General features: G+C 40.1%; 1 protein-coding gene across 4 annotated transcripts in view; it reads left to right on the top strand.

The window, feature by feature from the left end:
- The window catches only part of FOXP1 (forkhead box P1), a 167,594-nt gene that overhangs the window by 65,422 nt on the left and 79,459 nt on the right, over window positions 1-22,713 (top strand). For 2 of the 4 annotated variants that reach the window (XM_037492664.2, XM_037492656.2), the window contains 3 exons: window positions 13,937-14,074; window positions 15,121-15,210; window positions 20,569-20,722. In XM_037492664.2, coding sequence (XP_037348561.1) covers window positions 13,955-14,074; window positions 15,121-15,210; window positions 20,569-20,722 — 364 coding nt within the window. In that variant the 5' untranslated portion in view covers window positions 13,937-13,954. Of the gene's footprint in view, window positions 1-2,904; window positions 2,947-13,936; window positions 14,075-15,120; window positions 15,211-20,568; window positions 20,723-22,713 lie in introns of those variants that run through there. The other 2 variants (XM_037492641.2, XM_037492649.2) reach the window with 2 other exon arrangements.

Raw genomic sequence — 22,713 nt, 5'->3', positions numbered from 1 at the left:
CATGTCCTTTTTATGTGACTATTTAATAATCTGCTTCCCCTTTGGCCTATGGTGAGGGGTATATTTCATTCTTAGAGGGAAAAAAAAATAACTGCCTTCTTGAACCTCAGTTTCTTCTTCCATATAATGGGGATTACGATTTCTATTCAAGTTATGACAACTAGCTAAGACTGTAGTTATAACAGCAGATAATGTTCTGAGTAACCTATTCTGAAGTTCTGAAGCCCCCACACAATCCAAAAGCCGCTGCTTCTTTGTATTTTGCTTTTGGTTTTGGTTGGTTTTGTTTTTTTGTTTTTTGCCTTTCTGACCCTGCCTTTCCAAAATGATCAGGACCTGGCAGTTTTGGTGATACAAAAATGGCATTAAGTAAGTCTTCTAAATCAATGTAACTTTTAATTTTTTTTTTTTTTTTTTGGTACTCCAGCTGTAGTAGACATTTCTTACTATATTCCAAGCACAGGGCAGGTAGAAAGGACCACGTGGAAGGGGATCCAGAGTCTAGAAATAACCAAAAGTGGCCAGGGCATAAAGAGCTTATCCGGGTTTATCACTGATCTTCCACTTCCTTGCCTGGAAGTAGCATCTGAGTCACCTTGTCTTGTTTAGAGACAGGGTGGGAAGGGCTCCAGGTGTCCTTTGAGTTAGCTTGTTGAGCCACCTTTGTCTCCACACTATCACCTCCCCCGCCCAGTCCTCTAAATACCACCTCCCCAAGGGTCCTTCCCAGACCTCTCCTGCTCCCACTGATGTCCCTTTCTCTGTGGTCCCATGGTGCTTAAATCCACCACCGTGCAATTTAGTACTTGTACAAGCACTGCATTGCATCACTCTCTAATTATTTTGAGCAAGACTGTCACCACAGCTGGGTCATAAGCTTGGTGATGTTTGTTGTTTGTTTGTTTATTGTTTGTTTTGATGCTCCTGGAGACCATTAACTGATAAACACTGACCTGCAAAGGAATAATCAAACTTGTAAAAAGCATGCATGAGTTTTAGGGATACACCATGTAGAACTATCTTTGGAAAAAAATGAGTTGCTTATAAAAAATGCATCCTGATTTTGTTCAGACATGAAATCTCAAATTAATTTCAATACCTTTGAAAAAAACACGTGTATTTTGAAATGACCATTTCCGTGTTCTCGCTGGGCATTAGTAGGAGAGAACTTCCTATATTTTTATATCCGGTCTTTGGGGCCCTGCCACCCCTCCTGAAGGAGTGCCATGTCTCTGCTAAGAGTCAGAACTCTACTGAAGCTGGCAGATGTAAGTCCCTCTCCCCCCTCCCCCCCAAAAAAAGAACACCCTGGCTCTTGATTGAATATTCATGAGAGGGTGGGGTCACAGGTTTGTGACCTGAAAAATCCCATTAATAAATTTGTTATCTGACACAGAACACTTTAGGGTGGAGCGCACTCTGTACTCACTCATTGAACATCTGATCATAAATTGACAGTCAACTGGGCTTTGTGTTGTTTGCAGCCAGATTAATGGGGGAATTGTTTGCCCCAGTCTCTCCCCTCTTTATTGAAATTCAGGCATTTGCTTGATTGGAAATATTGGAAATATTTGCTTGATTGTCAGCATGCTTTCTGTTTGTAATAACCTTTATTATCTCAAATGGAAAAATGATTTCAAGTAAAACTCCTGGAATTACTAGGTTAGGATTTGTGGCGCCTTTTTTTTTCATCGAGGTGAAATAGATAAACATCATTGATGTCCCTGCTCTGCTCGTTTACCTCGAATATTTTGCGAAAATCTAAATGTTAAGCGTTTTTGTTGTTTGTTGTTAAGTATAGGCCAAGAAGTTTTTCTCTAAATTTAAATATGGAGAAGAGAGAGGATTTCTAGAACTGCCGAAATTGACTAAATTAACCTGGCACTTCAATGGTGCCAGTTGCACCAACCAAGTTTAGCATATTGGTGACTTTTTAAAAAGCACTCTCCTCAGCTTTAAATAGCATTAAAGAGCAGTGCCTATTTCTGCTAGAGGTCATCTTAAAGTGACTATTGAGAGTAGCTTATATTGTCGCTGTTGTTGTATAAATAAGAAAGGAATTTAAAGAATTATGTCTTCGGGAACGTGTGGCAGATGCTGTCTTTAGCAGCTGTCGTTCTAGAGGGGAAGTGCTTGGTGCGGCGAGGAGGAGGCACGTTTGGCTGTTATTTCTCTCAACCCCCTCGTCGGGTTAGTTTTCCTGCGCGTACACAAGCACACTTTGCGAGCCGAACTCTTGGAAGGCACGGGCGGGAGGAGGGGAGAGACCAAAGCCTGATGAAGCCCTAGACGTGAAGCGAAAGTTCCCCGGCGAAGGCAGTTTTCGAGGAAAGCGCTTCTCGCGCTGCCTCCGAACTCTGCAGCACCTCCAGCTTCTGAACAGTTGCTCCGAGCAGTGCGGGGTGCGCCAGGCGCGCCGGCCCCCGTCCTCTGCCTCCCGGGTTTCTCCAAAAGGTTAGCACAACTCTTTGTCAGTTCCCCACACGAAACAAGCACGCCACCAAACCCAAACCCCAGCCCGGCCACCCGGGCCGGAGGGAGCGATGCGCGCCATGCCCGACTTCCCAGACGTCAGCCGGAGGCAGGTCAAAGGGTGAACGGCCACGGAGTGGAGTTGCTCTCGAGACAAAAGCGGGGTTGCACCGGCGCGTGATTTCACCTGCCGCGCGGAGGGGGCCGGCGCGGCGCGGGCGCGGGGAGCGGGCCGCCGAGCCCATTGTGTGGGGCGCGGCGCGGCGCGGCGGGCGCGGGGTGTTTAGAGGCGGGTTGTGATTGGTGGAGCAGGGCGGGGCGGGTGGGCGCGGCGGCGCGTCTGTCAGCCCCGAGCCGGAGCGCCCCTGCGCGCGTGCAGTCCGCCTGCACGCCGAGGCCGCCGGACCCCAGCCCGGCCCGCGCGGGCGCCCCGAGCCGGCTCCGCGCGCCTGGCGGCTACATGGAGAGTGTCAGGTTGGTCCTATGATTGATCTTTGCCATTTTGCTCTCCTCCTACGAGCTCCGCGGGGCCAGCTTCCTGGGGCCTCACTGGGGAAGGCAGGAGCGCCCAAGGGTTTCTAAGTTGAGTCGTTTTAAAAAATAATTATGGCAATCGCTGTTTACCAACTTGGGTGGGAGTTGCGCTCTGGAAGTGGAGCCGGGGAGGGAGTGGAAGGGTGGAAAGAGGGAGCTCCGGGCCTCTGGGTCCTGAAGAGAGAGCCTCTCCTCCCCCCAACCCCCCCACTCCCTTGTCCTTTTTTATTTTTATTTTTTAAAAAGCAAAACAAAAAACAAACAAACAAAAAAATCATGGTCGGGGTGTAGTTGAGAGTTGGAGGAAGTCCTGCTTGTGTTTCTCTCGTGCTCACGCGCTCTCTCTCTCTTTTTCGTTTGTGATTCATTTTCTTTGGCTGGTCTGGCCTTCACGTAGCCACTTTGGTAAAGCCCTCGCCATCACTCCATTCGTGGGACTGGGGACTTATCTGGGGTGTGATTTATGTCACTTGAAGAGCGTGTGAAGTATACAAGGAGTCTTCAATCTCAGTGTAACCGGTGTGGATGTTTCTTTGCTTTTGATAGTTTATTTCTATATCTGTCTAAGCTATTTTCAGCTTAGCTGTTCAAATTCAAGGAGTTCACACACAGTAAAGGGGCGGGGGTGAAGGGGGGAGATAAAAAACCAAGCGAAAAGGGCTGGCAGCAAAAGGACACTCCAGCAGGTTGGGAAGTCTCAGCTTCTGTGACATTACTTTGCTGGTTAATTAAGTAGTGAGCCGGGTTTGGGATAGGACGAGCTGCAGGCTGAAACTGTCACGGGGTGCTCCCTTCTGAACCGGCTCTGAATGTAGCTATCTCATCTGTCAGAGTTGCCTGAAAGATGGTCAGTGGGAAAGGAGACTCCCCCCACCCCAAGTGCCTTGCTGGGAAGGAGGGGACCTTTCAGGAAGTGGGTGGTAAAGTTTTAGAGCAAAGTAGTATAGACTCTTCCTCTTTGGGATTAACTCCTTCACGGCCTGCCAGTTAGAAGTAAAATACCTAATAATTTTATATTCTTGTCCACACAGTCCAAATGTTCTAATCAAGCCAATTTTAAAATGCAAATCACCTAATTTCCATAGATTCCAACATTCTGAAATTGACACATTTGGGGGAAAAATTAAGCCTGATAACAGGAAATATGAATCATACTATCAATGACTAATCTGCTTAAGCAAAAAGAAAAAAAGATGTTGCATTTATTTTATCATTAGGAAGTCAGTGTTAAAGAAGGCATTTCTTTAAGTTTAAAACAAGTGTTTTTATTTTAGAAGAGCCCCTGTGTTGCTTTTTTTGGTCATTTGTTTGTAATAGATTTTTCAGAGGAATGTGTGTGTGCAGTCAAAGGTGGTTTATGTGGTAAAATGTTCAAGCTAGCATGTCATTGTCAAAGCCTCAAACACGATCACATTAAGATGCTAGTTTAGGATTTGATGTGTTGCTGTTATTGTTTAAAAGAACACAAAGCTTTCTTGAACGTTAAGACTCATCACTTAGTAAACCAAATGAAGACTGGAGGCACATACTCCTAATTGATACCCTTAGCATAAATTGAAAAAGGTCTACTTATATTTTTTGTGATTCTTTGTAGCTGCCTGACACATTTCAGTGAAAAGTGTGTAAAAATGAAACCAAAATACAGACTGCCTAGCCAGAGACACTGACTGACTTACTCTGGGATGTGATAGAGCTGAACTGAAAACGGATTGGGCTGACACTTGATAATCAAAGTTGATTTATTGTTCATTAGTACTGCATTAGCCCTTTCAGGCAAGACAGTTATTTGTGTAGTGGCCTGTCAAGAGCGAGACTGCAAGCACCTGTCATTTCTAAGGCATGAGATAAGCAACCAAATATTAAGGTGATGCAAATAAAAATACATTGCACTAGGAAAAGGGCCTGTTTGTGATCATAAAATCTGTCTTGTAAAAAAAAAAAAAAAGCGTGAGTGAATATCAAGCTACAAGAACAAATCTAGTAAAAGGTTATTTTCTTTTTTTTTTACCCTAAGGACTACTCACAGAATGAAAGTAATGGGCTTTATGTTCTCCTGTTTGCCCTAAAAAACTTTCTTTTCTACCATATGTGCAGCTCAGATCACAAAAAGTTGGTCAGTTAAGGAAATGAGAACCATAACATGTCAGTTATTGAATCTGAGTAACTGAAGGAAGGTAGGCTTCCTGTTTGTGTTGTGTTTTTAAATAAACATATTTCATTAAATGAAACTCTTCTAAGCATGGGCTGATTATATGAAAATGTGATGACATCATAGCTAAGCTATGATAATGTTGGATAATAACGTCAAGTGCGTTTTCTGCAATATGTTTCACTCTCGATTTTTTTCTTCCCTCGCTAGAAGGGAATGATCTCATGACATGTAATAGAAAACAACCTAAGTGTCAAAAGAAAACAAAATTAGTGAACTTTTGTCTGCAGCCATAGAAACACGGATTAACTCATATTTTTCCAGAGAATGGAATGGAAACATTCTGCATGAGGATATATAGTGTATTGTCTTCTCTGAATTTTCATTTGACAGGGATTTTAAAGGCTGTGATCTTAATTAAATCTCAACTAGCTGAAATAATGCATCTAAAGGCATGCAGCGTTGCGTAACCTTGCTCAGTTGGTAAACCATAAATCATCAGAAAGCTTATGATAGGAATGGTTGGCTTGAATTTTTTTTTTTGTTGTTTGCAGTTAAATGTACCTTAAAAACAAAACCCTCACCATCGTTGCCCTGTGTTTGCACGTTGTCAGCAGCTGTCACTTGAAAGATAAACTCTTTCATGACACTGACCAGTTCTGCAACTTTTCAGCCACCCTCCACACAATTATTTCACAATACAGTGAAATTAAAATCCAGATTGATTAAAAGAAATGAAATTCCAGATTTATCTTGGCTAATGTGGCAGAAGTGTGTTTGAGTTACTATGTTTCTGATATAATCAGGAGAGAATGTGACCAGCTTCTCAGCTTGTATTAACATTTGAGTAAAATTTGAATGGGCAAAGGAAAAGAAGATTGGAGAAATTCATGTTATTTTGTGGTTTAGTTATAGATGGAAATTATTAAAGAGAAACTTAAAACTGTGTTCTTGGTAACTGGGCCATTATAATAGCCAGTTAGAATCCACTGTCAGGTAGTTCTTTGTGATTTAGCAGGGAGGAATAATGTAGCAACAGTTGACCAGGGAAGGTTTGAGAAATAAATACATAAATTGTGTCTCTATGTGTGTTCCATGTTAAAATATGAATTTGTTGACAAGGAGTGAGAGTCATTAAATAGTTTAATAAGTCCAGGTTTTACAAATTCTAGTGCTTGTAAATACTGGGTTATTTACTTTCAGTGCCTTTTAAACAGATGTTTTTAACTGCTGCGTTTTGTTGTTGTTGTTGTTCCTATATTTACTCTAATACAAGAAATTATCTGCATATAAAAATTGAGAAAATATCCTGTGTTGTATTGATTGTATTTATCTTTGTACATAAAATTCATGGCAAGCTGGGGGTTGTGTACTGATGAGCTAGAGATCTCTTGGGGCAAAGGAGAGTGTATATACCTGCATGGTTCGATTTGGGGTAGTTTTAACTTCCTAAGCTGAATTTGTTTTTGCTTGGAGAAAGAGTTCATTTCTTGGAAACAGCATTTTTCTGGACATTTGTTTTAGTCACTTCAGTGTGTGTGATACTTTTTCCTTTTCCTCATAAATAGCATTCTGCATTCAGCTTTATTTTCTTAAATTTGAAAAATGAAAATACAGGGGCCCCCCCACCCCCAACATCATGGCTTGCATATTGTAAGTTCTTAAATTAACTGCAAAGGGCTGAACTGGCCTCTTCTTTAGAACTTTAGGGGAAAATCTCTAAGCCCCTCTTCCATCCTGGCAATTTAAAGAGAAAAATTAATTTACTATAAGAAAAATGAGCATTAAACATGTACCTTGTGCCTCATTTTCAGTTGCGGTTAAAAGAAGCTAATCAATGGTGCATTTTTTAAGAATACCTTAGTATCGTGTTTTAATTTTTAAGTTTTATCTTGCCCTTAAATCTGAAACATCATTGTTCAAATAACTGAGAACAAGGTAAATCAACAACATCAAAAAGGTCGGCTTCTGTGATTTCTCAAGGGCTTGTTATTTTGTACTTCCCAATTCTATTTGATGTCTTGACAAAACAAGATGACACAGGGGAGAATACATTAAATTTTGATTTTTTTCATCTAACCTGTTTCAGTTGTGGCAGCTTAATTTCTTTTACTTTTTCACGAAGATGGCTTTTTGTACAATTACTCTAATTGTCACACCACTTCATAGGCAGGTCCTCACGGGTTTCCCTTTTGCCTTGATTTTACTAGGCATATTTGAACATATTTTGACCTTTAACACTTAGGGAGCTTTTGGTTGGGCTTTGTCTTCATTAGAAATAAATCAGTGAATGGTGAGATTGTCAAAGAAGCAACTGATGTTTTCTCATTAGAATCTAATTTGCACCCTTTAACTTAACTGTGATGCATAAGGTGAAGGTGTTGGAAGTAGGCGTGAGAAACTGCACAATTTGAGAAAGTTAAGTTGTAATTCTCAAAAAAGTGATTGCACCCTAAAGAGGGCCTTATGAAGGATTGGCATCATCTAATTTTGGCCTACCTGCAAATGTAAATCCAATTATAGTCCTTCCCCCTCCATCTCAACAAGGTGGAAAAATATACATATTTGCAGTTTAACTCCATATATTTTCTGTGCTGGTGAAATCAGGAAGAAAGCAGAGCTATGACTGTAATTCTTAGACTTAGAAAAATGTTTTATTAACAAAAAGGAAACATTTTATTTTTCTCTATGTAACAATAACCATTAACCTACCAGTATATCTACAACTTCTTTTTCCTTATTGTAATCATGTCTGTGTCTCAAATAGGATTGATACAGTTGCTGTCTCTCACTATATTTGAATAATGCTTCAATTTAAGAGAATTTAGCCAAGGTCTCTTCCTTTTCTCCTCAAGAGCTGAAGATCTGTGGATAGAATCTTTTCTGAGGACCCCCTCATGCCATAGTTTGCCCTTCCTTCTATTTGCAGCTTAAAAACAATTTTTGTTTTGTTGTTGTTACAATAGAAAATGTCTTAGCAGGTGTGATTCACGTGCATGAAATTGTTTTCTTTCCCTCCTACCACAGAAAAAGGTTGAGGAAGGAAGAGGCGTTTTTTCTTAATAATAATAATAATAATAATAATAATAATGGTTGCTAGGTTGAAAAGATCAGTTCTTATTAGATGATTATTTTCATGTGTAGCTTCTATTGTTTCCTGTATTTAACAATCGCTAATGGGAGAAGTGATTTAATTTATGTAAACTTTACATTTTTATGCAAATGAAGCTGATATTTATTAGAGCTAAAACAATTATGCTGGCACTTAGTGAAGTAACCTTGGGTGCATGGGAAATATTGGAGGAGAGCAGTAGAGGTTCTACTAACGCCTTTTCTGTAAACAAATATGAATTTATGCCACTTCTTAAAATTTAAAGACAAAAGAGTGGGGAGAGCTTTGCTAGAGATTGCTTATTAGTCTTGATAACCTGAAATAACTCCTGATTGGCAGGCAAGTCTTGGCCATACAATTCTTCCTGAAAGAAAGATAGCCTTTCCTGATAGACTGTAATAAACAAAATGATAAAAAATGAAATGCTAATTGCATTTTAAAGAGGCTTTTTTTTCTAAAATTTTAATAGGTGGTTGTATTGTTACTGAGAGAACAGTTATGCTAATGACTGACTACTTAGATGATTTTGCATTAATATAATAACCATTACCTGCCTTAATGCTTTGTACAGTATTGTGGCAAAATAGCTAAGTCTAAAAGAGTTATACAAAAAGCAGAATTCCATAATGAAACAGAATTATACTTTCCACATGAATAGCATGCTTTTTTTTTATTTTTTGAAGACTGAAATATTATGTCAGAAATGTGTTTTCTTTCCTCTATGATATAGCTACCTTACATGGGTGTGTGTGTGTGTGTGCCGTGGGGAATAGATAGAAGCTTTCTAACTTTTCTGTTTGCTGATATACACCTTGTATCCATTGGCTTATTAATTATGAAAGCTGTTGTGTTGTGTTTTGCAGGGGGTGGCAGTGAAGTTTCCTTTACACAAGCTGGCTTTTTGTGGTCATATAAAATTTGGCATAGTCCCTTTTTCTTCCTCTTTTATGGAGCCATTTTCTTTGCTTTGGTTTTGGTGTTCTGGAGCCTTCTAATTTAATTTGTTTTGCTTTGTTATTTGATGAACCAGGTAACACTGCCTAACTTTGTCAGTTACCTTCTAAACACAGAACTAGAGACTTTCCTAGGACATACACCTGGTGAATAACCAGAAATTAAAAATAGTTTCTAAATTATTAATTCAGAATAATGACAATAAAACAGTATTTAAAATTTTCAGTCTTCTCATTTTTATTATTTGTACACATAACTGTTATGAGAAGATGGTGATGGTGGCATACCGAATTTGTATGTCCCTGTAGTGGACAGTCATATGGTGAATGTGAGTGTAAACTAAAGAGAAAGAAAAAAGTGATAATATCTTATTTTCAAAATTTATATTGTTTGCTCTCCCCTCCAACCCAATTCCTCCAATGGACTCCTAAATTAGAAATATGGGTTGTTTCTATGGGTGCTTGTTTGTTTGCTTTTTAGATTGTTTTCTCCCCCCATCCCATGGTCTGCCTTTTCCCTTTGGGACAGAAGATGATAATAAGGCATGTTATTTTCATAGTCTCCTAGCATTCATCTGATATAAAGTCATCTTGGAGTAAAAGGAAACTGTACCAGCAGAATTTACATAGCAGCATATAGAGGCTTTTAGCAGCATTTGTGGGTGCTGAGGCCATCTCCCAGTGGCTGGTATTAGGGAGCAGCAGGCCTGTACTGGCAGCCCCGTGGTGGCCCAAGCACAGCTGTATTGCTGCTGTTCTTGCAGGTTTGTGTGCACCTGGGATCAGCCACACCCAAGTGGTATCAGTCAACAGTGTATCATGCGGGGTGCTTTTTTTTTAATTCACAATTTCCTCTTGAAACTCAACTAAAGAGTGTTAACTGTGTGTGTTTTTTTAATTCAGTTTTGTACGCTAGCATTCTTTAAATGTCTGCCAGAAGTTTAATTTGAATTTCTGATCCCTGAAGGCAGCTAGACAGAATCATTCTAGTTCTTTATAAATTGCCTTCTATGATTCATTGTTAACTCATAAAACATACTCATTTCTATATACTCAAACAGTTAAGGTAGTTACAGCATCGGGAATATAATTTTTTTTTTGCATTATATTTAAATTGTCATTTGAGAAAGAAATCGGGAATTAGCTGAAACTCCCAGTTAAGGCATGAGCCCCGCAGCACAAAAAACATCAGAAATTAATGTTTTTATCTCAGGGATGGTACGATAGATGGCATAGAATTGGGGGGAAAAGTTTAGTTTTGACTGAGTACTCTCAAAGAGGGGCCCATAAATATTAGAGCGCTGTAGTTAAAAACTCACATGACTGTTTTAAATACTATTGATTTAAACCAGTGGCTTGATTTTATGAATCAAAGTGTAATTTCCAAGCTTTGGCCATATTTCTCCATGCTAAAGCACTCTCTCTTGTGTGCCTTTAGCCGCTTTCCAGACATTCAACACAGGATTAAATGATAGTAGTTACAGTGATCAATAGGTTAAGACCGGTACAATCACTCTTGCCGCTAATGACCTCAGTAGTAATGGGCAATAAAGTGTGGGCTATAATAGCCTCTCACTGGTACTGCATGCCCTTTGATTCCTAGTATTAGTAGGGACTAGCTACATGAGAAAGTTGGACATTGGGAGTTAAGGGAGTGGATATGTAGGCTATAATTCCTAACTATTTCAAGCCTTAAACTGTGCTCAGATTTCTTTTTTCTTATCTACCCCACAGTGGTTTCTGATCCATTTGGGCCATGTTTGCTAATAGCCTCCATAACCTGTTTTTGTAACATCTTGGAGCAGAAACTTGGGGGGAAATCTTGGTTTTATTACATTCATAAATGAATCTCGAGCCCACTTTGGAGGTTCGGAGCTAACTGGTGTGAAAATACGGTTTCAGAGACTAAAAGCAAAGTTAAGGTCATCACAATCTAATAGCCTACTTCTGATTATTCAGACACCGATTACCAGGCTCAGGATTTCTCGGCGGCTCGCCTCTCCCTCCTTTCCCAGCCCCTGCTGCTTTAAGCATTTTATTACTCACCAGCACCTCCATCACAGTATCCAAAGGGAAAAGGAAAGGGAGACTCAAGTTCATTTTACTGTTCTATAACACGACTATGAAAAAAATGAATAAGCAAATGTGAAGAATTAAACTATGGGCTGTATGTCTGGGTTTAAAAATTATCTGTGTCAATACTTTCTCTGATTCCCCTTTATGTTTTTGACAGTCAAGGGATTAGATAGTGTTTCTCTTTCAAGAAGATGCACACACTTAAAAAAAATATTTTCGGATAGTTTATTTTTTACTTATTAAATAGATTTCATAGAAATCTAACTTACCCACCACACAGTGTATTCATTCTAAGTGTACAGTTGGAGGAGTTCTGGCAGTTGTGTACATCTGTATGACTGTTACCCCAGTCAAGATAAAGGGTATTTCCCTCACCCCTAAAAGTTGTTTTGTCCCCCCTCTCTGGCATAGAATTTCTGCAGGTCTTTTAAAAATGAGGATCAAGTGATTGTTTCTATGATGATTTTTGTTGTAACACTGTTAATTTCATGTTCATCACCAGTTTAGATCTTACACCACCCTATTCCTGTCTGTTTTCCTGTTCATCACCACCAGAAATTTGGCTCAAGAATATTTATATTGTACATCATCCAAGAAACGCAGAGGAAAAAAGAAACCTTAAACATGGTTCTTTTGTTTGCTTAATCAAACCTCCCAGTATGATGATGCAACTCTCAAGGAAAAGTAAACTTCTATTGTGATGTGTTGGCCTCAGCAGCTCAAAAGATAGTGATTGGCACCCAATACATATTTAAAACTTCAAAAAGTTTCTTCAGTATGAAGACAAAGTAGACTAATTGGAATTAATTTATAGGTGGTTAGATGTTTCACTTATGTTTTCTTGTTGTTTGCCCTAGATTGAATGCAAGTTCACTGTTCTAATCATTGGTGATATTTTCATGCTGCAAAGTATCTTTTTGAAAGGATAATTTATCCATTCATATACATCTGTCCCTTTTTGCATATAAAAATATTCAGACATGCCCATCTGTTTTAAATTACAAAGTATCTACATATATACTTAGGAGGCCACTGCAATCAGAAGAATTCATTGATGACCTTTTAGAGTTGGGTTAATGAAATTTTTTGAATGTCCTAGCTAGTGTTTTCTAAACAATGTGAAACTTGAAGGAAAACATCCCCACATACAAAACATGCCCACAACAACAGTGGGGATTGTTCACTGTACATGAATCTGACCTTCAGGAACCATTTTTAGTTCATCAAAATTAGTGATGCTGAGAAATCGGGACATCAGTGCATAATGACTGTGAAATTAGGAATGAGAGCTCGCTATGCAAATGACAGGACAAATCATGTGAAAAAGTCAAGATAAACTGCATATTAAGACATTATGTTACATAAAATTAATACTGCATTTCTCCCTTTTGCTTACTTACTGCTCCCCTGAAAGATTTTTTAATTCTTTTATCTTCTGATCAGCTATTGTCTGTCGGGGTTTTTTTTTTTTTAAGTGGCACATAGGCAAAGTGCAAAACATGTTATTACCTTTTATTGTAATACATGAGATGACAGCAGATCTTTTTTAACAAAGTATATCCTTTACTGCTTCTAGCTTCTTGCTGTCACATGTTTGATTAGAAACCAAAGGAAAGTATGATGCTTAAATATTACTGTTAGAAGACATACAGGTTTTGTCTTTTCTTTCATTGTTTTTTTTGCTCCTTATCTTTTTATTTGGGGGGGGGGTGATTTTTCATGAAATAGTCTTCTTGTATTACTGGGACTGACAAAATGGTTCTCATGTAGTCTGCAAATTAAACACAAGTGCAGTGATTATTTTGAATAGCTAAATTACATTCTAGAAAGCTTGCAGAATTCATAGCATTGTCATTAGGTATCCGCTTGAATACAATTTGTGTAACCTTGGCCAAGACAGCCTGTCATTTTAATGTCAGTGTTTTATCTGAACAAGACATCATCCTTTCAGATACAGTGTGCAGGTTCCTTGCAAAGATGCCCGTGCAGAAATGTGTTAACAGTTGCAAATATGAAATGCTATCAAGTTCATCACTGTATCTGTTTGTCACTGAAATGTCATGGAAAGCAGCTTTTAATGGTATCACACATAATATGAAAGAATTGAGACATCTGTATGCTGGGTGAATTAAGAAGGGTAGAAGGCACCACAGAAAGGGTCTGTGTGTAAATTTGGAAGGTGAATCCAAGATTCCGCAGAGGAAGTGGATTAAGTTCCCTCCAGTTACAAAGCGATTGGTTCCCATTTGCCGCCTTCCTTAAAACAAAATGCAAGTTAGGGTTAACTTTCTGCAGCTCATATTGACCGCAGATTCGCTCTTGATAGGAAATTGAAATTATTCTATCCTAACTCCAGATAGCGTTTATTAAGCGTTTACTCTTTGTCTGCTTACAAGACTGCCTGGAATACCTGCCAGGGCTACAAAGCTTTCTTTTCCTTTTCTTTATATAAATTAAGCTCTGTAATAGATTAAATAGGATTTTTTTTGCTGCATCTCCTCTGGGTTGCACACACTGTGTATGAGAAATTGGTCAGTTCTTGACACAGGCTGATGACAGACTGCCGTGGAACCTGGGAGGCTGAGTGCTACGTGGATGTGATTTTTCTGGCTTCCCATTTATCCTTCATTAACATTCTAGGTTCCCGTGTCAGTGGCTATGATGACACCTCAAGTTATCACTCCCCAGCAAATGCAGCAGATCCTCCAGCAACAAGTGCTGAGTCCTCAGCAGCTCCAGGTTCTCCTCCAACAGCAGCAGGCCCTCATGCTTCAACAGGTAATTGTCCTTCCTCCTCCTGCAGTGTCCCAGACCACCCAGGACCCCTGCCCTCCGTTCAGGATTCCCCTCCACCTGAGTAGCTCCTTCTCCCCCTGAAGAATCAGCAGAGTGGGGTGGGTGGGGTTGAACACAGATCCTTCCTGAATAATCAATTGCATTTGCATCCCTGAAAGAGAGGGACTCTGCCCAAGTGTCTGGCATTTCGGCCTAGAAGAGTACCCGATGGACTGAGATTAGGGCTGTAATTGGACTTGGTAGAAATAAGATATTTTGGGCTTATTTGGCTTTACACTCTTTTATTTGGTAAGCCCAGAGGCTTCTAAATGGTGTGAATCAAAGCAAAACAGGGAGCACGTTGGGAGCAGGTTTAAATATGACAGCTTTTGAAGTCCCAGTTTCAACTCAGAAGCTTACAGAATTTTTCTTTTAAGCCTACAGACACATTTTGGAGTTGCTTAATTTTAAGGTTGCAGATTTTACTTCTTTCATGTATGTTGATGCTGGAATGAACTCCTGGCTGTCATTGTGCCATGGGGACCTAATAGTCAGAATGGACTCCTGAACAAGAAGATGAGCTTTGGTGCAGTAGTGCGGGAGTGGCCAGGGTGAGGCCGAGGGGCCAGGATGCAGAGGAAGCTGCCTGTGCCCTTGATGCTTTTCGGAACAGCCCGACAGCACTCGGTGCTGCCCAACCCTGTCATTTAGAGAGCCTGCCGCACAGTGCACGGTGGAGATGCACCAGACTCTCTCAGCAAGGGCATTCTGGCTTTGTTGTACAATCAAAGGTCATTCCTTGCCTTATTTTAATTAGTTTGTGTAGAAAATCATATGTTGTTCATCAGTTCATTTTGGAGATTACTTTTCAAACAATAATGCCAAGAATAGTCAGTGTGCACTGAATTTATTGTCAAGTTTTAAAGTAAAGGTCAGGCCATTGCAGATAAAAGGATGCTATTTTTCAAATCACAGTTTGTGCATGGCACTGAAAGGGACGTGGGTTGGTGCTGCCCTCTGTTACTTACCATCCTCTCTTTCCTTTGTAGCAGCAGCTTCAAGAGTTTTATAAAAAACAACAGGAACAGTTGCAGCTTCAACTTTTACAACAACAACATGCTGGAAAACAGCCTAAAGAGGTACCGACAATACATATTTTACTTTCAAACCACAGATCCCAGAGGACTATCTAGTGGCTATTAAACTGTCATTCATCTTTTAAATGATTGCACAACTCAACTGACTCTATCGGTTCTCAGCTTTCAGACCTAGAGTTATTGTCCTGTTTTCTCTTAGATTCTTTCTGAGTTCCATTTGCTTGCTGCCACATATTTTATAACACTAAACACCTACTGCAGGTGTACCTCTTGTGAGCGCTGGGAAAGAAGGATCATGGGCAGAACCTTCGGGACTGTTTTTGCACACTGAGGGCCTTGATGTACCTGGGTAAAAGAGAAGCACTTTCAGTAAAATTTTACATGGGCAAACACTTCATTTTTTTTCCAGTGCAGAGAGCCTAGGTATATGGTGATGGCATGTCTGTTTGGAAGAATAATTTCTTGTGAGGTTGGACAAACAACAAAATGAGAACAAGATTAAACACCTCAATCTCTGTTTAACTTCTTCCTACAAGTCATATGGATCACAATTGCTTAGAGGCATGTATGAGCTGGCGCAAGTTAAGGAAGACACCAGCTTAGGTTACTTATGTTTTCCTGACAAAAAAAGAATGTATCACAGTAATTCCTATGTGTACAACACTTTATAAGTGCACAGTTAGTACATATGTGACACCACTCAGTCAGGTGACAGTGTTAGCTCCAGAAATGGTATGGCCTCTATAATTTTCACCCTCTATACAATACCCTGGGAGTGTGTCCCAGCCCTTCAGGGGAGTCCCTGTGTGCACAGAGTTGTTATCATCTTTCTGCCCCTTCCAAAGTTACCCCATTGAATGTACCTCCTGATGTTTTCCCACTGGACTGAAATTCTTTTCATTTAGATGCACTCCTTGGAATGACATAATTCTTAGTTCAATAAACAATTAGCAGTGTGATTTAATGGCCTCTTCGCTGACCCGAAGCAGGCAGCTACTTTGGTTCGTTTGGAAGGAGCCTCTCTCCTGCCCCTCACACCAGTGTGGACTCTGGGTAGAGCTATCTGACATGCTGGGAATAACCCCAAACATTTCTCCCTATGTCGGTTCCTCCCTCAACATAAACTGGGTACGTTTTCCACGCACTGCCAAGTTTTCACTCCGGAGTCCTGTTTAGCAACCTGGATATAAACCCCTGTAGAGTAGGGGCAGTTTTGGGGTAAAGGGGAGGAGGTGTTTTAATGAAAATGCTGACACAACCGTAAGTACAGTGGCGCGCTACCCGGTGCTGCTATAATAAAAAAAGGGAACAGATTAAAAAGTGTCTAAAATGTAAATCTAAAGGACTAACAGTAATTAAAATGGAAATGGCACAGGGAGGGAAGGCATGTAATTGTGAGATATCACTGTGCAGAAGGCTCTCAGCTTTGTTTTGCTGGCTGTTTTTCTAATTCAGCAGGGCTTACTCATCAGTGGCAGTTCAATGCGCGTTAATGACTCTGGGATTGCAGGCATCACTCTGGACAAAGAAATGATTATTGTGCGGTCAAAAGAAGTTCAAAGACAAGAAGGGAATTTCAGTTTTTTCCTTAGAGATCCACATTCAAGAGCATATAAATTAAGCCAAATGTTAAAAACCACAGTCTGAAAGCTGACTTCAAAGTCACAACTCTCTAATTAATGAACTGCGAGCTTCAGTTTGGACAAGTTGTGGTTTGATGCGCCCATAAATCAACATGACAGGCCTGTTTCACAGTCTCAGACAGTGCTTGTCATTGAGTCACATCAGATGTAAACACAGTAGAAAAAAGAAGGGATATGAAGGAGGTGCAATTGATCAACAGAATTGGTAAAAACCCACTTTTGAAGCACATTATGCATGATCACAGGAAATGGTTACAGCCTCAAGAGGTTTCCCCTTCTGCTGTTGCTTTTTTGAATCAGATTTCTAACAGCCTTCAAAAGGGAGAATAAGAATTATGGAGTTTCTCCCCTGTGGCTCACAGGCAATAACCCCCTGTTGTTATTTTGTGCTTCTTTCTTTTCAAAGGCATCAAAATTTAGTTTTTTAAAGATCTTTAACTCTATATTTGAAGACAAACAAAAAAGGGCTGCCACTGTCATTCTTATCAGTTACCAGGGATTGTGTTTTTCCTTTCTGTTGCCACTTCTTATTAACCTCTTATTTGGTCTGTTAGACAGAGTTTGGAATGCACGTCTGCATGCTGGGAGAACATGAAAGTTCAGATGAGCTCAGAGGGCAGATAAAGAAATGTGAAGGGGAAAGTTACACAGCAGAAGGAAGGATAAAAGTTAACTCTTCCAAATTGCTGCTGTCAGAAAAGGTGCATCTCAGCACACAAAGATGCTGGTGGTGCCTGAGTTTGGGAAGGGAGCAGGGAGAAAAAGAGCTAGATAGATACTTTGCATCTTAACAGGAGAAAGTGAGACAGTAGCATTTTGGCTTTTCCCCAGGAGACTGTTTGCAGGACTGTGCTTTGTTGTCCATTTCCGAGGCCAAGGTGGCCCTGGAGATGGTCTCCTTACTTCCCACCTCAGGCGTAGGCCCGTCACAGGCAGGTCCCCTTGGATTCCGCTGTGTGCTCACCAAGCCACAGGATCTGACTGGGATCTGTTGTAGCAATGATTCAGAGATCCTGCCTTCCCTGAGGTAAGGGGGTGATCTCCCGAAGTTACGCAGGGACGAACCTTTTGTGCTAAAATTCAGAAATAGCATTCCATGGTAGCAATTTCATGTTGTGGACTGGTGGTTGTGATTTTAACAAGTTTTGAACTTGGATGTTGACAGATGGAGCAAGTGTATTAATTACTGACTCCCCCAGTCATTCATTAGCGGTTCATGATTTTGAATCGTCACGTTCCCCCTCTTTCCCCTTTTCCCTTTCTTGATCACCTCTGCAGTGATCCTGGCCCAGAACCATATACCTTTACTCCCCTTTCTTTCCTGAAGTTCCCTGAGATGTTGCCTTGAGAAAGTTAGGCTCCACCTTGGCGCTGAGACCGAAGACCTCCCTTAGGGGATGCATGTAGCCCCAGATAGCTGTTTAAGCCACTGTTCGTTGATTTTTACCGAATGAGTATGGAAAATAGATGGCAGGCTTAATTTTTAGTCAAGCCACCAAAAAAGAAAGGAAAAAAAAAAAAAAAAACCCGTCCTGTGCGGGTGAGGTAGGAGAAGCTGATTGTTTTAAAAGGGCCGTTTGTCCCAGGCAGTTATGACAGTTTATGTTAGTCAGTAGGGAGGAGCCGAAGAAAGGAAAACAGACCTTTGACTGCAGTTCTAGGGAGGGGATCCAAAATGCAAGGTTTATCAGGGCATTTTAGCATTTTAACACTGACTACTGACCTGTCCAGGGGACTGCTCAGAGACCTTTTTTGTATGCATTCAATTGTGAGAAGTAAACAAACGGACTCGTATCCTGTGTTTGGTAACTGGGTGGGGAGCACAGTCTGGCAACCAGTGTTGCTTTTAAATTCTTTCTTTGGACAATGGGCCTTGTATACTTTTATATCCTGGCTTTTCAAACGTGGACAGCTTTCATGAGCTTTTCCTCGGGATGGCCACAGAGACAACAGAAAAGCCATCAGTCATTTTATATAAATACAGAATTTTTAAACATTTCACTTACAGTAAGACAGGAAACACCTCCCCAACTCCAGCACCCCCCCCCACATTATTTTCTGCTTCACGAAGAGCTCATTCCTTGATCTTTTATTGTGTCAATGTTGTTTTTTCTTTTCCTTCCCCCTTTTAAAAAAATGTCGTGAATTAATATCTGCTGAAGAAGTGAAAAAATCATTTTGACATGAATATAACTATCATTGGGTTTTACATTAATGTGATAACTTGGGAAGGGGTGAAAACAATTGGATCATTTTATGCATGCTGTTCTTAAAATGAAAACACTGGCTTTTCATTTAAATTTATTTAAATTTTTGTTGTTAGTGGTATAGAATTTGTTTTTTGGAGTGAAACTCAATTAACTTTCTCAGTGGCATGGTGGTAAGTCTGAAATTGGTTGCTAATATGAGAATGATGGTTTTTACTGTAAAATAAACTACACGGAGACCAAAAGGAAACCATCATTTTTCTCTTCCTTTGAACTTTGCATCAGAAGGTCTTGATATACATACCATTTTATAGATGTATCAGATCAAGGTCACATGTTAGGTTAAGTGAATGCAGTTGTTTGTAAAGTATAGTTATTAGAAGCTCTGAAAGGGTTGTGTAGTCCTTTTAGTTGCAAACGTCTGTTGTTTTGAATAATACTCAGAATTTGGAAAGCAGATCTTGTTCCTTTCCTTTCTTTTTCTTTTTTTTTTTTTTTTTTGGCTACAGTTTGGGAAGGGTTAATATTCCCTTCATAATTGTTAGCCATAATGTGGCTAAGACCTCCACCACGATTTGATTCCTAGCAGATTAAGGATATTAGATAATTTCCTTCTATTTATTGTACTACTGCTCTGTATTATCTTTCTATCACTCAGATAATTACTGAGGAAATCTACATTAATTTTTTTGGCTGGAGCAAGACCCGCTAAACACAGGAATGATGTATTGATGTTTTACACAACAAAAGTTTTCCTCCTGTCATTGTCTGATCAACAACAAGATATTTATCATATCATAAAGCCCCTTCTTTTCAGAACAAAGCGGGTGGGGAAGCAGGACCAACAACCAGACCTAGGGGTTCCCGAAACCTGTGCCAAGTTACTGCATCCGAAGCTTTAAAGTGTCCTTCATATTAAACACTCACAGTCGAGTATGATGTTGTTTGCTAAATTATGAATGTGTGTAATTAAAATCTAGTGGCTGTTTCTATGAAAGATTTACAATGTTATTTCATCGTTTGTCATGGCTAATTAACAATATTAGATGAAGTTTTTCTTCTTCAAAGGTCTGATTTTTTCTCATTTATTTATGTCAGAAGTGATAAACAGAGTAGTTAAAAGCTTCTCCTGGTGCAGGCAGGGGGAAAACAACTTGTACTTTCACACCTCACAGGGTCTGGGTTCAAATGCCTCCAGATTAGGGTGGTATGGTTTTTTGAGAGAGAATAATTACCAGTTGCAAAGTTTAGAAGTTCACATCTTGACTGCAAAAACTCAAGCCTTTGAAACTGTAGGAACAAGCTGACTTGATTGATGAGTTTCTTTTCTATGGGAGCAGCAGCAGGAAGGTAATACATCTACCCCTTGCTTCTCTTCAGAGGTGATGTGTTCTGTCCCTTTTAAACCAGCCTTGTCACTGAGCTGTCCACTAAACTCTAGTGACCACTCTTAGTATTTGACAATGGCAGTGTGTTTTGAAACGTCCAGACTACCAGCCTTCCTGGGGAAGTGGCCATCTCATTTTTTTTTTCTTCCTGATGTCTTACAGCAGCAGCAGGTGGCTACCCAGCAGTTGGCTTTTCAGCAGCAGCTTCTACAGATGCAGCAACTACAGCAGCAGCACCTCCTGTCTCTGCAGCGCCAGGGCCTGCTAACCATTCAGCCAGGGCAGCCTGCCCTGCCCCTTCAGCCTCTTGCTCAAGGTAAGCTTGCAGGATACCAAAGGTTCCTCTTGGTCGAGACTTCGGGGCACAGGTGGCGCAGTGTCTCTTGGCACATCTCAGCTCATCGTTAGGAAGATTGTCCATCTAGAATATATATACCCAAACTTAAAAAACGCTGTGGAAGGAAAAACGCTGTTTTTCCATGATGGACTTTTGTGCTTGTGTATCGTGTCACTGTGAAGCTATCCAGTGGTTCTGGGTCTCAGTATCAGAGGGATCCCTGGGTGGTACATTCTTGGAGTAAAGAAAGCAGCGCTGCTTTGACTTACTCAGCATTTGGGCCTGATCTTCCAAGTGTATTCACTTTGGAATCAACAATTAATTTTCTTGAAGGCTTTTTGTTGGTAGTCGTTTTAAGCTATATTTTATAGCAGTCATTTTGAACTTATTTTATATCATGTAACTTGCTCTATTTTAAATCTTAGTAATGTGTTATAGATGTCACTTTTTCATATTTAGAGCTAAATTCGGGTATATTTTTCTACAAATAATTAAGATTAATCTCTTTCTGTCACCAAAGCAAGGCTGGCTTTTGTTTGGATTTTCTCTATTTTTGCATTTATCAGACTGTTGATTTTTGAATAAACTTCTTCTACATTCATCAGAATAGGAACCAAGTTCCCCATCTTGCACTTCTTCAAAAACTCAGGGTCCTTGAAAAGTTACAAGATATTCATGGATTTAAAGTTTTCTTTTGCAAAGCCCTTGACATGTCATTCCAGTGAGTGTTGGGAATCAGAACTCTGTTTTTAGATATCTTCGTGCTTTAAGCAGTTCTAGCTTTCACATGCGTAATGTGAAAGCAAGTGGATAATTCAGAACTAGAAAAAGGAAAGAAGGAAGGGAAGAAAGAAAAGTGTCCTGCTGTGTTTGAAATGCAAGTTCCCAGCCCATACTCCTATAGCAGATTTCAGTTACCTCCTCAAGGATGCCCCCATTCCTTTCAGTTCTGATAGATAAGGATTATGTGCATGTGTGCCTGAAAGGCTGGTAACCAAAGCCTTTGGTGACATTTACTTTCTGCCATTGAAAATGTAGACCCACCTTCACCCTTCACAATGCTTAAGGCATAGTTGTTTGTCCCATAATATGGTGCCAAGTGGAGCCAGTGAGGCATGTCTACATTTGGATCTTCTCTCTTAAATCAGCCGCACCCATTTTCTGTCCCTTCCTGAGTTTTCTGTTTTTGTTTATGTTTTTGATGTTGAGACTCATTTCCTTTAACTTTCCTCTGGTGCTCCTTTCCTTTCTGCCATTGGTAGATAATCAGCATCTTCGTTGCTGTCAAAATAGAAGAGTTGGTAACTGAGTAGTCCAAGGGAAAAAGGAAGGACACATCGGTAATGCATTTTTGTGCTTGCAAAATGTTATAAGGTTCATTAATTACACCTTGGGGTTTATTGTTAGAAGCATTGCAAGCTGTTCTGACACACCCTCTGGACTAGGGCTTCAACCTTTCTCATCTTTTCCCACCACTCCTATACTATTAAGTTTGCTCACTAAGGTTCATTGTTATAGTACATCAGTTAAGCTGTCCAAAAGAGGGCAATTGGGCAGTGACAAGACAAGCTCATGTGTAATGTGAAAGAAATGAATGTGGTGATGCATGAAGTGTAATCTCTGCAGTAACATATCAGAGACACCGGTAGGTAATTCACTAGTCGTGGCATTGATTGATATGCGTAGCAGTCTGCTGTAACTATTAGCCCCTGTAACATTAGGAAGAAGCATATTTAAAATCTAAGGGGTGCCTTTATGTGTGTCAGAGATGCATAAAGTTAATATAAATGTTTCTGGAATCAGGTTTTGTAGTGAAGTGAGCTACCATGTCATAAGCGTCTTCTGTGGAATCAGGAGGGTAGTTTTATCTTCCCTACCCCCTCACCCAAAGTGGCCTGAGAATTCAGTCATGTTGGACTGCAACATAATTTTTTTTTTTTACCAGAGACATGATGGCTTAAAACTGATGT

The sequence above is a fragment of the Talpa occidentalis genome, unplaced genomic scaffold, assembly GCF_014898055.3.
Source record: "Talpa occidentalis isolate TD23 unplaced genomic scaffold, MPIMG_talOcc4v2.1 talOcc4.10, whole genome shotgun sequence".
Taxonomy (NCBI): Eukaryota; Metazoa; Chordata; class Mammalia; order Eulipotyphla; family Talpidae; genus Talpa; species Talpa occidentalis.
The sequence above is the reverse complement of the archived record's forward strand: the minus strand, read 5'-3'. Positions and strand labels throughout refer to the sequence as shown.